The 16,722-nt window shown below is 39.1% G+C and overlaps 1 protein-coding gene across 3 annotated transcripts in view; it reads right to left on the bottom strand.

The window, feature by feature from the left end:
• KIAA0753 (KIAA0753 ortholog) overlaps positions 1–16,722 on the bottom strand; it is a 96,145-nt gene that overhangs the window by 66,588 nt on the left and 12,835 nt on the right. For all 3 annotated transcript variants that reach the window (XM_056126704.1, XM_056126705.1, XM_056126702.1), the window contains exons 4-7: positions 15,820–15,926; positions 13,024–13,086; positions 12,476–12,691; positions 9,181–9,391 (exon numbers count right to left, since the gene is read on the bottom strand). In XM_056126704.1, coding sequence (XP_055982679.1) covers positions 9,181–9,391; positions 12,476–12,691; positions 13,024–13,086; positions 15,820–15,926 — 597 coding nt within the window. The remainder of the gene's footprint in view (positions 1–9,180; positions 9,392–12,475; positions 12,692–13,023; positions 13,087–15,819; positions 15,927–16,722) is intronic.

Genomic DNA, 16,722 nt, shown 5'->3' on the forward strand with positions numbered 1-16,722 from the left:
AGAGGCAGGGTGGGATGGGGGGATGGAGGGTGGGAGGGATACTGGGATCCGTGGTGGTGGGAAATGGGCACTGGTGGAGGGATGGGTATTTGATCATTGTATAATTGAAACCCAAGCACGAAAAATTTATAAGCCTACAACTGTACCTCATGGTGTCTCACTAATAAAAACTAAAAGAAAAAAAAAAAAGAAGTCTTGAAAGAAAAACTCAAGAGTTTATTGTAAGACACAACAAACCCCAGAAACACAATAGTCTTTTGAAAAAAAGAAAAAAGATGACACAAAACCCAATGACAGTATCTCTCAATATCAATGGTTTAAACACACCAATTAAAAGACACGGTAGCAATATAGATTTAAAAGATGAATGCAACATTCTGCTGCCTACAAGAAACACATTTGAATTATCGGAGCCAACAAGGCTGGAAAACAATTTATCAAGCAAACTCCTTCAGAAAGGCCAGGGTGGCCATACTAGCATCTGACGACATAGAATTTAGGCCGAAAAAGTTTAGAAGAGATAGTGAGGGCCATTTCTTAATAATCAAGGGATACACACATCAGGAAGAAATTACACTGCTGAACGTATAAAGGTATATATGCACCCAATGAGGGGCCAGCAAAATACTTAAAACTGCTAATAGACTTCAAGGAGGACATTGGTAGCCACACAATAGTAGTTGGAGACTTCAACACTGCCTTGGCACCCCTTGATAGATCAGTGAGACTAAAACTCAGCAGGGAAATACTGGCTTTGAAAGATGAAATGGAAGACAGGCTAGTTGATATATACAGGGTTTTTCCTCCCCCAAAACCCACGTATACATTCTTTTCCAGTGCACATGGGACATTCTCCAAGATGGATCACATGCTGAGCCACAAAACATACCTCTATAAAATTAAGAGGATAAATACAGTATCAACTATCTTCTCAGACCACAAGACACTGAAAATAGAAGTCAATCACACAGAGAAAGGAACAATCAAATCAAACACCTGGAAACTGAACAGCTCGGAAACTGAACAACCAGTGGGTTAGAAAGGATATCAAAGAGGAAATCAAGACTCCTATAAAGAAATGAGAGTGAGGATACAAACTACCAAAACTTGTGAGATACAGCAAAAACAGTATTAAGAGGAAAGTTTATAGCTTTGCTAGCATACATCAAAAGGGAAGAAAGGGCCCACATAAAAAACTTGACTTCACAGCTTAAGATATTAGAAAATGATGAACCAAAGGACCCCAAAACAAGCAGGAGAAAATAATAAAACCTAGAGCAGAAATTAATGAGCTGGAATCCCAAAAAACAATCCAAATGATCAATGAAACCAAGAGCTGGTTTTTGAAAAAATAAACTATCAATAAACCATTAGCAAGACTCACAAAAAGAGAGAGAAGGGAGGGAGGGTGGTAGGGAGGGGGGGAGGGAGAGAGAGAGAGAGAGAGAGAGAGAGAGAGAGAGAGAGAGAGAGAACGAGCCTAAATAAACCAAATCAGAAATGAAAGGGGGATATCACAACAGAAACCACAGAAACTCAAATGGTCATCAGAGATTACTTTGAGAATCTTTATGCCATGAAACAGAAGAACTTATAAGAAATGGACAAACTCCTGGATTCATATAGCATCCCAAGTCTGAACCAAGAAGATTCAGAATACCTGAAGAGATCTGTCTGTCTATTGAGAAAATTGAAATGGTAATCAAGTCTTCCCCAAAACAAAAGCCCAGGCCCAGATCGAATCACCAGTGAATTCCTTCAAATCTTAAAAGAGGCCCTACTGCCAATCCTTTTTAACCTTTTCCAGGAAACAGAAGAACGGAAACACTTCTAAAGAGTTTCTATAAGGCAAGTATCACCCTGATACAAAAGGCAGACAGAGATTCCACAATAAAAGAGAACTACAAGCTAATATACCTGATGAACACAGATGCAAGGATCTCAACAAAATTCTAGTAAATAGAATCCAACAACTCATCAAAATGATCATACACCATGACCAAGTGAGATTCATCCCGGGGATGCAAGAATGGTTTAACATCTGTAAGTCAATCAATATAATACACTATTTCAATAAAAAAAAATAAAAATCTTATGACCATATCAATAGACGCAGAGAAAGCATTTGACAAGATCCAGCACTTATTTATGACAAAAACTCTCAACAAAACGGGAGTTGAAGGAATTTTCCTCAATGTAGTCAAAGCCATCTATCACAAATCCACAGCAAGTATTAAAATTATCCTCAAGGGAAAAACTAAAAGCCTTCCCCCTAAGATCAGGCACAAGACAAGGGTGCCCATTATCAAAACTCCTACTCAATATAATGCTGGAAATATTTGCCATAGCAGTTAGGCAAGAAAAAAATATCAAGGGCATCCGAATAGGAAAGGAAGAAGTCAAGCTTTCACTATTTGCAGTTGACATGATACTAAGAAAATTCTAAAGACACTATAAAAAAGTTCCTAGAAACAATAAATTTGTAGAGTGGCACATTAAAAAATCAATACCCAAAAGTTCATGGCTTTTCTATATGCAAATAATGAAAGAGAAAAGATATGAAAAAAATAATCCTGCTCACAATCATGCCTCAGAAAATCAAGTACCTATGAATCAAGTTAACTAAAGAAGTCAAGGACCTATATAAAGAAAACTACAAAACACTACTTCAAGAAATAAAAAAGTACATCAGGAAATGGAGACATACCCCCTGCTCATGGATTGAGGAAATTAATATTGTCAAAATGGCAATTTCCACTCCCCAAAGCAGTATACAGATTCAGTACAGTACATAAGGATATCAATGACATTTTTCAAAGAAATAGACAAAACACTCCTGAAATTCATATAGAACAATGAACCCCAGAGACAGCTAAAGCAACAGTTGGGCAAAAGAAGATGGGAGGCAACATCTTCCCCAATTTCAGAAAGTACTACAAAGTAGTGGCAATTAAAATAGCATGATGGGGCTGGAACAACAGCATAGCGGGTAGGGCCTTGCACGCGGTCAACCCGGGTTTAATTTCCAGCATCCCATATGGTCCCCTGAGCACCACCAGGATTAATTCCTGAGTGCACAGCCAGGAGAAACCCCTGCGCATCTCCAGGTATGACCCCCGCCCCCCCAAAAAAGCAAAATAAAACAGCATGGTGGTAGAATAAAGACAGACCTGCAAACCAATAGAACAGAGTTAAATATCTTGACACAGACCCTCAAATATATAATCACTAAATCTTTGATAAAGGAGCAAGAAATATGAAGCATAGCAAGAAAAGCCTCTTTAACAAGTGGTACTGGGAAAACTGGGCAGCCACATGTGAAAAATGAAACTTAGACCTCTATCTAACGTCATACACAAGTCAGATCAAAATGGATTAAAGACCTCAACACCAGACCTGAATCCATACAGTACACAGAGGAAAATGTAGGCAAAACTTTCCATCACACTGAAGTTAAAGGCATCTTCAAAGATGAAACACCACTGACCAAACAAGTGAAAGCAAAGAAAAATAAATGTGATTACATTAAACTAAGATGCTTCTGCACCTCAAAAGAAAGAGTGACCAAGATATAAAGACAGTCCATGTAATGGGAAAAACTATTTACCCACTCCCCTTTCTGATAAGGGGTTAATATCAAAGATATACAAGGCACTGCCTGAACTTTACAAGAAAAAACCCTCCAACCCCATCAAAAAATGGGCACAAGAATTGAACAGAAACTTCTTCAAAGAAATTAAAATTACCAAAAGGCACATGAAGAAATGCTCTACATCACTGATCATCAGGGAGATGCAAATCAAAATAATAATGAGTTATCAACTCCCACCTCAGAGATGAACACACATCCAAAAGAACAAGAACAATCAGTGCTGGCATGGATGCTGGGAGAAAGGGACTCTCATTCATTGTCGGTAGGAATGTTGACTGGTCCAGCCTTTTTGGAAAACAATATGGACATTCCTCAGGAAACTAGAAATTGAGTTCCCATTTAACCCAGCAATACCACTTCTGGGAAGACACACCGGGGGCTCAAAAACATACAGCAGAAACACCCATCTGCACTTCTACGTTCACAGCAGCACTACTCACAATAGCCAGAATCTGGAAACATCCCCAGGTACCTGAGAACAGATGACTGAATAAAGAAACTACGGTATCACACAATGGAATACTATAAAGCTGTCAGGAAAAATAAAGCCATGAAATTTGCTTATAAATGGATAGATATGGAGAGTATCATGCTGAGTGAAATGATTCAGAAGGAGAGGGACAGATACAGAATGACCCACACTCATTGGTGGGATACAAAAAAAAATAGTATGAGACTAATATCCAAGGCCAGGAAAAACAGGGGCCAGGACTGGTCAATGCTTGTAGGTGTGACACAAGTATGTGTGGGGCAAAGGGCAGTTAGGATGAAAAAGGGACCAGTATGACAGTAATAGTTAGAAATGATCACTCTGGACAAGAACTGTGTGTTCAAAGTAGGTAAAAGGACATACATGATAATCTTTCAGTATCTGTATAACCTAATGCCCAAAAGGAAAGAGTGAGGAGAGAGAGAGAGACAGAGAGAAGAAAAGTACCGCAGGGGGTGGGGGCAAGAGGGAAACTGCGGACAATGGTGATAGGAAATGTGCACTGATGAAGGAATAGGTGCTGGAAGATCATATAACTGAAACCCAATGAACAATCTTGTAACGTGTATCTGTGATTCAATTAAAAAACATTTTTAAAAAAAGAGTAATTCTGAAAGGGAGCACAGGTGGAAAAACTTGCCTTGCACTTGGACAACCCTATTTCAATCCCTAGCATTGCACACAGTTCCCCAAATGCTGCAGGAAAGGGCCCTGAGCACTACTGGGTGTGGCCCAAGAACAAATAAAATACAACTGGATTTTTGTCTCGCCCTTAATAAAACTGAATTCTGTACGGAATGAAGGCCCAAACGTGAAAGGAAAACTTTAAGGCCTTATAAAGCACAGAGAGAAGAAATCAGAACAGAAAAGGCCTTTGTGAACTCAACTAGTGGCATGTCTAAAATTACACTGATCTACAAATAAACTTTCATAAGACATGAAGTAAACAAGTCAGAGTCTAGAAGTTCACTATGATGTATAATTTAGAACTAAAATCCAGAAAATGTAAAGAACTGTCTAGAAATTAATAAGAAAGATTATCTAATACAGGAACACAAAAAGAATGGAAATTAGCAATTTACAGAGAAAAATCTAAACTCTCAATACAAACATGAATATACGATCAGAAAATAATCAGAACAATCCAAATAAGATAAAAAATAAAGTTTGTGGGCCAGGAATGGTGAGAGAATACTTTGCCTTGCATGTCAGGTTCTAATTTTAATGCCTAACACCTCACAACAAAAAACAATTAAGTGTTGTATCACATACAATGGACTGGGGAGAGGTGGTGATCTGAAATCTGGCTACCAAATACAAACACAGATTTAAAAAAAAACAAGTGCCCTCACAAAAGACTAGAGAAAAAGTAAACTGATGCTATCACTTGGGGCCAGCAACTTAATTGCTCTAGTAACAGTGAAGACACACCCACACTGCGTCCCAGCAGTGACATTCGGCATAGAAGAACTCTCTCCTATGTACACCTGGAAGTACCAACAGGGATATACCTTCCTCGTGGCTTCATCTTTATAAAAGCAATGAAAACAACCAAAATGTTCATCAGTAAGGACTGAAATGACATTCACATTCCTTTGTTCACTGCAGCAATATTCACAATGTATTACCTAAATTTGGAAACACCCAGTGTTTAAGAACAGATGACTGAATAAACTCAAACACACACACACACGAATGCCACGCTGTTATAAGATGAAATCATGCAATTTGCAATTTACATGCATGTATTTGAAGAGTACCATGCAAGTGAAGTTAGTCAGAAGGAGAGGGATCTCTCTCATTCACGGTCACGGTCCTCCCGTTGTTCATCGATTTGCTCGAGCGGGCCCAGTAACGTCTCCATTGGAGACTTTTGTTGTTACTGTGTTTGGCACATCGAATACATCACGGGTAGCTTGCCAGGCTTTGCCGTGCGGGCAGGATACTCTCGGTAGCTTGCCGGGCTCTCCGAGAGGGGAGGAGGAATCGAACTCGGGTCGGCCATGTTGGCTGTGTGCAAGGTAAACGCCCTACCGCTGTGCTATCGCTCCAGCCCATCTCTCTCATATACAAGATATAAAGAAACATAGGGGAATAACAAATGCCAACAGCAATAGAACTGAGAACTGTTCTTCACTAGGAATGGGGCAGCTGGAGGGAAGGCACTGGGACAAAGATGGAGGGAAGCAAACACGCTGGTGGAGTGTGATGCTAAATAATTTATGCATGAAGCCCTACCAATAATAGTAAATCCTGGTGCCTAAAACAAAATTTTTTTAAAAAAAGAGAGAAAAATAAAGAACTGGAAATAAGCTGTATTACACATAAGGAAAACCTCACATATGAAAATGCACTCCTTGGGGCTGGAGTGATAGCACAGCAGGAAGGGCATTTGCCTTGCACACAGCCGACCTGGGTTCAATTCCCAGTATCCCATATGGTCCCCTGAGCACTGCCAGGAGTGATTCCTGAGTGCAGAGCCAGGAGTAACCTCTGTGCATCCCCGGGTGTGACCCAAAAAAAAAAAAAAGAAAGAAAGAAAATGCACTCCTATTAAACCTAGAGGGGCTGGAGCAACAGTACAGTGGGTAAGGCATTTGCCTTGCATGAGGCCAACCCGGGTTCAATCCTTGGCATCCCATATGGTTCTCCGAGCACTGCTAGGAGAACTGAATACAAACATAGGAGTAACCCCTGATCATCACTGGATATGACCCAAAAACAAACAAACAAAAAAAACCAAAAAATAAATGACATCCAAGATTTCAGAGTTATAAGCTAAAAGAACAATGTACAGGCTATGTACAATAGTATGTAGCCAATCCGTGTTCAATCCCTACCATCTCATAATCCCTGAATACAGAGCCAGGAGTAAGCCCTGAGCACCTTTAGGTGTGGCCCCAAACCAAAATAAATAAATTTGAACAAACAAACAAAAAGAACAATGTACAAATCCAATAACTCTCTAACATTTTCAAAATGTAATTTAAAAAGATATGAACCAATGGCAATAAAAACTATAACACAGGGGGGCTGGAGCAATAGCACCACCAGGGGTAAGTCCTGAGCGCAGAGCCAGGAGTAACCCCTGTGCATTGCCGGGTGTGACCTAAAAAGCAAAAAAAAAATAAAAAAACCCCAAAACTATAACACAGGAAATTCAAAAATAAACCTAACAAGGATTTTAGAAATTCCCATTTAGAGCTAGGTCAGGAATTCCTGTATACAGGTAAAGGTAAAGGTAAAGGCCCTCCCGTTGATCGTCGATTTGCTCGAGCGGGCCCAGTAACGTCTCCATTGGAGACTTTGTTGTTACTGTGTCTGGCATATCGAATACTCTCGGTAGCTTGCCGGGCTCTCCGAGAGGGGCGCAGGAATCGAACTCGGGTCGGCCATGTTGGCCGTGTGTAAGGCGAACGCCCTACCCGCTGTGCTATCGCTCCAGCCCTGTAGACAGAAAATAGTAAAATTCAACTGATGAGAAGGTGAAAAGACATGTATTCAATGACAAGTCACCTTTTATTGTAAAGCTGTCACTTCTTCCCTAATGAATCTATGAACTCATTGTAATCTTTTTTTTTTTATAATTTATTTATTTATTGAATCACTGTGGGAAAAGTTACAGAGCTTTCAGGTTTAGGTCTCAGTCATGTAAATATCAAACACATTTCCCTTTACCAATACTTATTTTTAACTGCGAACCCCAACAGAACCCCACCTCCCACCCTTCCCAATTTCCTGTGAGGCAGATGAGTTCTAGTTAACACTCTATCTACTTTGACTAGATTCATTGTTTCGATAAAAGATGCACCATTATCATTTAGAGTTTACCACCCCCCCCCCCAATCAGACATGCTGAAAAAGCGTGAAATGATAGCACAGTGGGTAGGGTGCCTGCCTTGCATGCAGATGGCCCAGGCTGACCCTGGTTCCGTTCTTCTGCCCCTCTCAGAGAGCCCGGCAAGCTACTGAGTATCGCGCCCGCATGGCAAAAGCCTGGCAAGCTAACCATGACGTATTCAATATGCCAAAAACTGTAACAAGTCTCACAATGGAGACGTTACTGGTGACTGCTCGAGCAAATCGATGAACAATGGGAGGATAGTGCTACAGTGCTATATATAAATAAAAAAAAGATTAAGATTTAGAAAGTATATTCAGTGACAAGTAGAAGATATTAAACCCAGTAGGAGATGATAATGGATGTGAACAGATAAATTACAGAAGAGGGAATAAACACAGCTAATCAACAACAGTCTTCCTCACTAGAAGCAGAGAACTGCAATGTAGTAAACTAAGATGCAACTTTCACTGAGACTGAAAACTTTTTTTTATTTGCTTTTTGGGCCACACCTGGCGATGCACAGGGGTTAACAGGGGTTACTCTTGGCTCATGCACTCAGGAATTACTCCTAGCAGTGCTCAGGGGACCATATGGGATGCAGAGAATCAAACTCAGGTCGGCCCGTGTGCAAGGCAAATGCCCTACCTGCTGTGCTATTCCTCCAGCTCCAGAGACTGAAGACTTTTAATTTCACAGTATTATATCAGTAACGTGGTGAAGATGCAGAGAAACATATATTGGTGGTCACTGCAAATAATCCATAATAAAGTCAAAAGACTACTGTGCCTGCTTTTTTAGAGTAATATAAATTACCTATGTAAAAAATATATATAATATATATATGCACACACACACTTATGTCAAGTGCCATTAGAATATAAAAGAATTAAAAGAAAAAGTAGGATTCTGAATTCTAGCTCAATAGAAAAGAATTTACTTTGGGTAGCCTAAACACCATGATGAAGAAAAGGAGAATTTTATTTTATTTTTTTCCACCAATACAAATATTCAAGCCTTTTTTCAAAAGAAAATAGGAAGAATACTGATTGTTATTTACTTATTTTAGTTCAGAGGAAATATATTGCAGACTAGATTTTAAATTTTGATTTTCCTGTCAGTGGAGCAATGTTTACAGTTCAGAAAATTTGAAAGCATAAAAAAAACACCTTATAGTAAACACATTCAGACACATACCAGCACAATGCGTCTTTGCCATTGAAGGTGGCTTTGCTTCCTGTGGAAGTATTTCCTTTGCTATGACGGGTCTCTTTTCACTCTTTGCAGATACACTCTGCCATCTCTCCAAGGCCCTGTGGCCACCAACAGGAAATCTGCTTTGAATTTCACTGAAACATTTCTTGACTTTTTTTGGTGAAAATTTCTTTTCCAGGAGGGATTCCAAAGCCTGTTGTGAAACAGTCAATATTCTCTAGTTTATTCACAGAAGTTTGACTTATAGTCACAAAATTGGAAATGTAAGCTATAGAAAACTTCATTATTAATTGACTATAATGAATGAAATGTTAATTTAAAACTTTACAATTTTGAGCTGGGGAAATTGCTCAAGTGGTAGAGCACAGGCCCAGTATGAATAAAGTCCACTATGGGGTATGGTGCTGGGGTCCTCAACCAATGCCAAAATGACTCTACTTTTAAATTTACTTTAGGGCAGCCAATAAAAGGAATTGTTACTTTACAGGTTTAGAACATTAAAAATTAATAGTGAAACAATAAATACTATGACAACTTTTAAAGGCATTCATATTGTAAAACTAAGAATAACTATTTTAGAAACTAGTTTTTAGAATATAATCCTATGCATATTTTAAGACATTTTAATTCTCTTTTTTGTGGGGGGAGTCAAAGGGCACACCTGTGGTACTCGGGGAACCATACAGGATGCTGGAGATCAAACCCAGATTGGCTGCACACAAGGCAAGTGTCCTACCGGGTGTTCTGCTAAGTCATTGTAATTTTCAACGAAAACCTCATAAACTCAAGTTATTTATTTACTTGTGGACCTCCCAAACAATGTTCTCAAGGGACCTGAGTGCTTGGGCCCAACAATGTAGCAGTCCTTAAGCCAGCTCTGTTCAGGGGACCATCAGGGCCATCCCCAGTAGTACTAAAGAGGGGGGCCTCTAAGTTGTATCCCTTTAGGGTTTTTAGGTACAGCGAATCCAACCCAGGGCTTTTGAATGCAAAGAATGTGCTTTAGCCCTTTGAACTATCTTCCCAGGACAACTTGACGAGTATCTTAAGTGAGTCAGGTATTTTTAACATAAAATCTGATATACTTCACGTAACATTATTAAGAAAATCTAGCAGAGCCAGAACCTGGAAGAAACCTGAGTGCCCAAGAACAGATGACTGGTTAAAGAAACTTTGGTACATCTACACAATGGAGTACTATGTAGCTCTTAGAAAAGATGAAGTCATGAAATTTACATACAAGTGGTACAATATAGAAAGTATCATGCTAAGCGAAATGAGTCAGAAAGAGAGGAATAGACATACAAAGACTGCATTCATCTGGGGGATATAAAGTAACAAAATATGAGATTAATACCCAAGAATAGCTGAGATCAACACCAGGAGGATTACTCCATAGCTTAGAGGCCAGCCGGGTATTCTAGGGGAAAGGGCAGTTCAGATAGAGAAGGGAGCACTAAGTCAAGGGTGTTGGGAGGATCCTCCCAGGGTGGGAAAAGCACGCTGAAAGTAGACTAGAGACCAAACATGACTGCCACTCATTGCCTCTTTTGCAAACCACAACACCCAAAAGGAGAGAGAGAACAAAAGGGAATGCCCTGCCACAGAGGCAGGGTGGGATGGGGGGATGGAGGGTGGGAGGGATACTGGGATCCGTGGTGGTGGGAAATGGGCACTGGTGGAGGGATGGGTATTTGATCATTGTATAACCGAAACCCAAGCACAAAAATTTGTAAATCTACAACTGTACCTCATGGTGTTTCACTTAAAAAAAAAAAAAAGAAAAGAAAAAGAAAAAGAAAATGAAAATCTAGCAGGTCCAGTGACTTTGGTCACTCAATGATAAGAAATGTGTCTATTCTGAGAAAAGTCATTTCCTCTTGTCTAACCCACTTACTCATTACTAGACAGCGCAGGTCTAGTCTCCATCTGTTCAATATAATTTAAGGACAGTAACTGAACATAGTCAAGGAGATTTCATTCAGATTGGTAAACCTTAATTAAGAAAATAAACTTTAAAATAATATCACTAGGAAGAATCAATTTCTTGTATTACTGAATATTTTCAGAAGCGAAGGACATAAAAACATGTATATCATCAAAATGAAATGATTTCAGTCAGTGTTTCTTGTGGTTAAGTTTAATAAGCATTGCATAACTTGTCATACCATCTAATGGCCTGCATTTGACAAAAGACCTGATGAGTTAGAGATACACAAATGTAACAGAGAAAACTACAAACATATTAGTTGAGTAATGCAACTATAAAGGTAAAGGTAAGTCCCAGCTACTCTGCAACATTACAATAAAGACCTTTTTGGGGCTGGGGCAACAGCACAGCAGGTAGGGCGTTTGCCTTGCACACGGCCAACCCGGGTTCGATTCCCAGCATCCCATATGGTCCCTCAAGCACCGCCAGGAGTAATTCCTAAGTACATGAGCTAGGATAACCCTGTGCATTGCTGGGTGAGACCCAAAAAGCAAAAAAAAAAAAAAAAAAAAAAAAAAAGACCTTTTTATCTGTGATTGAAAATGTATGGTGTTGCAAAAATAACACTGGCACGGAAGGTCAAAGATAGTAACTTGACTTCAAGCTCTCAAGAAAAGTATCTGTGTTAACTCACTGACCAACCTTTAGATTTTTATTCTGCAAAAACAGTAGGAATAAAATCTATTGCAAATCACCACATCGGTATTGTATGGATAAAATGGGGAAATTATGTTTTTAAAGACCTGCAAATAACACAGTAGTATAATGATCTGAAGGATTATTACTCTTATACTTTATACTACATGTCTGACTAGCCAAGTGTGACTTCCAGAAGTTTCTAGCCATGCAAGTGATGAAACCTGAGGCTCTATGTACCCAAATATATTTACTTCTTTTCAAAAATCTATATAGATTAAGCACTGATGATGATTTAAGTACTAATCCAGAATCCTATACTGTATTCCTTTCCTATGCTAATAAATCATTAAATAGCACGGTCAGGGAATTGTACATTCTATGTAATTAATAGACCTGGTTAGGAACCATTATGTTCTAGGTTCAAATTTCAATTCTTGAAGTGAATACAATTATAGATTTAACTGCAAACACAAAATAAAAATTAAGTACTTCTGACCACTGCAAAGCTAATGAATTTATTAAGCCGTAGTTCTGTCTTATATACTTGTATTCTTCTTAAGTGAATTTCATTAAAATGAGGGGATAGTAAACAGTACTTTTTTTTTAGACACAATGTACTTTTAATTAAAATCTGGGTCAATTTCATACCTCAATTTGTTGCAGGATCTCTATAACCACATCAGGAACAGAAGAATCAACATCCAATTTGGCGGAACACAGTGACAGCTGGCGGATAAGACTACCCAGCTCCCTACAACGAGAAGGAACTGGATCCTCTCCTCGGTCAGTATACTGAGTGACCAACGTCTGTAAGGCCCGGATGGCTCCTCGATGGGCAGTTGCCAGCCTTGACATTGCCCATGACTGATAATAAATGAGACGCAAGAATTATTTTAACATACAGACCTCTTTAAGTGTAAACTGTCCTCCCACCCTAAGAATATGTGGTGCTAATAATACCCATGTAATTCACATGTCCATCTTCTCTCTAGATAAGCAAAGCTATTGCTATTGGAAAACATTTTCACGGTAAAGGAAATCGTAAAGTTTAAAGAATATCTAATGACAAAGTTTTTCCTTCCTATTCTCAGTTTCTTTTACCATCACCAGCAGCAGCAGCAATCTTGGAAGGCAACCCCAAATCTAGAATATATAAGAGATTTACTAAGTATTAATATAATTGAGTTGCATCATACCTTCTTTGTGTGCTTAGTTTTATGTGGACTCAACTTATCCAATTCTTCTTGGATTTCTTTAACCTATTTTGTGAAGGAGAAAAATGGGAACTTTATACCTCTGCACCGATCTTTTTTGTCCATATATAACCATTATTCATTCAAGTCACATGAAAATAAAAACAAAGCTCTTCATGTTCCAAAAAATTAAGTGACTGGTCTCTAATTCAAGACAATGAACAGAGCACAGTGTTCACCTTCGACCCTTTGATCCCCAATGTAACAGGAATTTAACAGGAAGGAGCAAAAGTTGAGGTGAGTGAAGAGGCTGGAGGCCCAAATCATGAAGTTTCAAGATCACACTAAAGAATTTTGCTTTCATTCTCTATGTTACAGAGAATCGTGAAAATTTTTCTTTTTCTTTTTATAAAGCAGAAGGCTGCCTGTTCATATTTTAAATAATCTAACAGTAGTGTAAAGACCAAAATAGACCCAAAAAGAAAACAAATTCTAACTCAGACATTTCCTTTTAAATTAAAAGTTCATCCTTGAGTTCAACTAATAAGACTAGTGTGACTTCAGTAACTAGAAATGAATCGAAAGCTTTTCAATGAGTAAGGTATTAAACAATTAAAAAAAAAAACTACCATAATGTAAAGAATGTAAATACCAGACACTGCTAATAAAAAAATCCTTACTGTGGTATTCATTCTTTACAATTTAATAATGAAAAGGAGCGATAGCACAGCGGGTAGGGCGTTCGCCTTACAAGTGGCCAACATGGCCGACCCAAGTTCGATTCCTCCGCCCCTCTCGGAGAGCCCGGCAAGCTACCGAGAGTATTCGATATGCCAGACACAGTAACAACAAAAGTCTCCAGTGGAGACGTTACTGGGCCCACTCGAGCAAATCGACGATCAACGGGAGGGCCTTTACCTTATGCCAAAAACAGTAACAAGTCTCACAATGGAGATGTTACTGGTGCCTGCGCGAGCAAATTGATACAACAACAGGAGGACAGTCCTATAGTGCAGTGAAGTTTCCACCATTTTAAAAATTTGAGACTGATAAGAAACTAACACATTTGCTTTTCTCTAAGGGACTAAGAGTTTCAAGGCATCTGATGCACTTAACTTTGCCTACAAAAACATATGCTGTTAATCCCATGAACAAAAATATCACTAATTCAAAAAGATGCAAACAAGCACAGATTCATTACAGCACTATGACAAGAGTCAAGATCTGGAAACAGCTCAAGAACCGAAAAACAAACGAGCGAAGCAGTGACATAAATACAATCCAGCATACTTCTCAGATCTGAGATGTGAGCTTGCATTTCACCACAACTTGCAGGGAGCGGAACGGCATCATGCAAGGTAACTGGCTGAGTGAAGAGGACACATTCATAACGATTTACACTCAGGTGCAGAATAAAAAACAAATCAAAGGAATGGACAATAACTAATGAAAACAAATCCTCAGATTCTGTCAGGAGGACTGAGTTTGTTAAAGTAGGAAGCAAGGAGAGGGGCAGACAAAAAAGGAACTAGAGTCAAGCAGTAAAAGAATATTGGCACTTTGGTGTAGGTATGGTACAGAAACACTGTACCCCTAAAACATAAATATCAATACTAATGGAAAATAGAGTATCTCAAAAATGTCGTTTCAATTTAAAAAATTTTAAAATAGTAATAGTTTCAACTGAGAAATAGAGGAGGCAAATAAGCAAGAATGGCAGAAATTACATACTAAAGCGAGGTGATAGGTACATGGAAGTCATTAGATTCCATTTTATATTTAAAATTTGGCATACAGAATCTGGAAAAAACCTGAGAGCCCGAGAGCAGATGACTGGTTAAAGAAACTTTGGTACATTTACACAATGGAGTACTACGTAGCTGTTAGAAAAGATGAAGTCATGAAATTCACACACAAGTGGTACTACATGGAAAGTATCATGTTAAGCGGAATGAGTCAGAAAGAGCGGGATAGACACAGAAAGACTGCATTCATCTGGGGAACATAAAGCAACAAAATGGGAGACTAACACCCAGGAGTGGCCGAGATTAGTACCAGGAATTTTGCTCCATGACTTGGAGGCCAGCCATACGTGCTAGGGGAAAAGGAAGCTCAGACAGAGAAGAGAGCACCAAATAAAGGGTGTTGGGAGGATCCTCCCAGGGTGGGAGAAGCATGCTGAAAGTAGACTATAGACCAAACACGATTGCCACTCAATGCCTCTCTTGCAAACCACAGGACCCAAAAGGAGAGAGAGAGAACAAAAGGGAATGCTCTGCCACACAGGCAGTGTGGGATGGGGGGGTGGGAGGTGGGAGGGATGCTGGGACCCATGGTGGTGGAGGATGGGTGCTGGTGGAAGGATGGGTACTTGATCATTGTATAACTGAAACCCAAGCACAAAAATTTGTAAGTCTATAATTGTACCTCATGGTGTTTCACTAATAAAAAAAATAAATAAAAAAAGAAAAAATTGGCATAATAAAAAACAAAAATATATGCGTGATATATATAATATTTCTGAAAAAAATACCCAGGGATTTAAAGATTTAAAGATCCTCAAAAGTCAAACACTTGAAGAATTTTGGACATCTACACAAAATATACCAATGGCACAGACAGATGACAAAATAAAAGACTTATTTATTTACCTGTGTTTGTGAAATTTAGCCTCATGAACCCATTAGGATTCACGTAGGATACCTTGGTGCTAATATTCCTGAGACGTAAGGAAAAACAGAATTCTCTGGAAAGGAAATGCCCAGGCTAAGTGTCCTCTTCCTCAGAGGACTGACTAACCTGCTGCTGGAGAACGTAGAGCATCCGGGCAGAACGAACAGCTTGCTCCTGCCTCCTTATGCGGACTCGCTTTTCTTCATCTGGATCCAAAGTGTCTTCCGTTCGATCTGAAAATGTTCACCCCCAACCCACAAAAAAAAAATTATAAACCATATAAAGAAACATTAAAAATTTCAAGTACTCAGGAAGAATAGAGTCAAAGGTCTCTAGCTTCATTGAGGACAAACACACAAGAGGATAAACAATTTTCAATCTTTTGATCAGCCAAGAAATGAAAATATACAGGATTTGACTCAAGAGATGGAATGAAGCTAGAGAAAACTCAACAGGCTGGGGCACATACTTTGCATGCAGAAGACATGGGTTCAATCACCCACACCACATACTGTCCCCTTAGCATTACTAGGAGCAATCCCCAAGCACCAAGAAATAAATAGCTCCTCAGCACCACTGGACATGACAACTTCCAACCTCAAAAAGGGTGGAGGGGGTATGGAACTTTAATAAAAGTCACACTCTAAGTAGGATTCTCTCAACCAAATCCAACTGGACAGCTAGTATACTATTACACATGCTTTACTACTATAAAATTCTTCACACTGAGCTTCCCATTATTTTTAAGAAATCCTTCATTTGCCTATTTTTTAAACAAGACCTCATACTTTATCTCAACTCTGAAAGATAAACCCTTTCCTCAATATATTAAGATAGCAAGTGCAAAAATTTGAATGTTCAAAGTATTCATGTATTAGACACATGGGTGCTCCAAACAAAAGATTTCTTCAAAGAAAAATTTTCTAAAAGATTGCTTGAGGGACCAGAGATAGTATAGTGGGTAGGGCATCTGCCTTGCACGTGATGGCCTGGGTTAAATCACTGGCATCCAATATGGTTCCCTGAGCA

The sequence above is a fragment of the Sorex fumeus genome, unplaced genomic scaffold (assembly GCF_029834395.1).
Source record: "Sorex fumeus unplaced genomic scaffold, SorFum_2.1 ptg000063l, whole genome shotgun sequence".
NCBI classification, from domain to species: Eukaryota; Metazoa; Chordata; class Mammalia; order Eulipotyphla; family Soricidae; genus Sorex; species Sorex fumeus.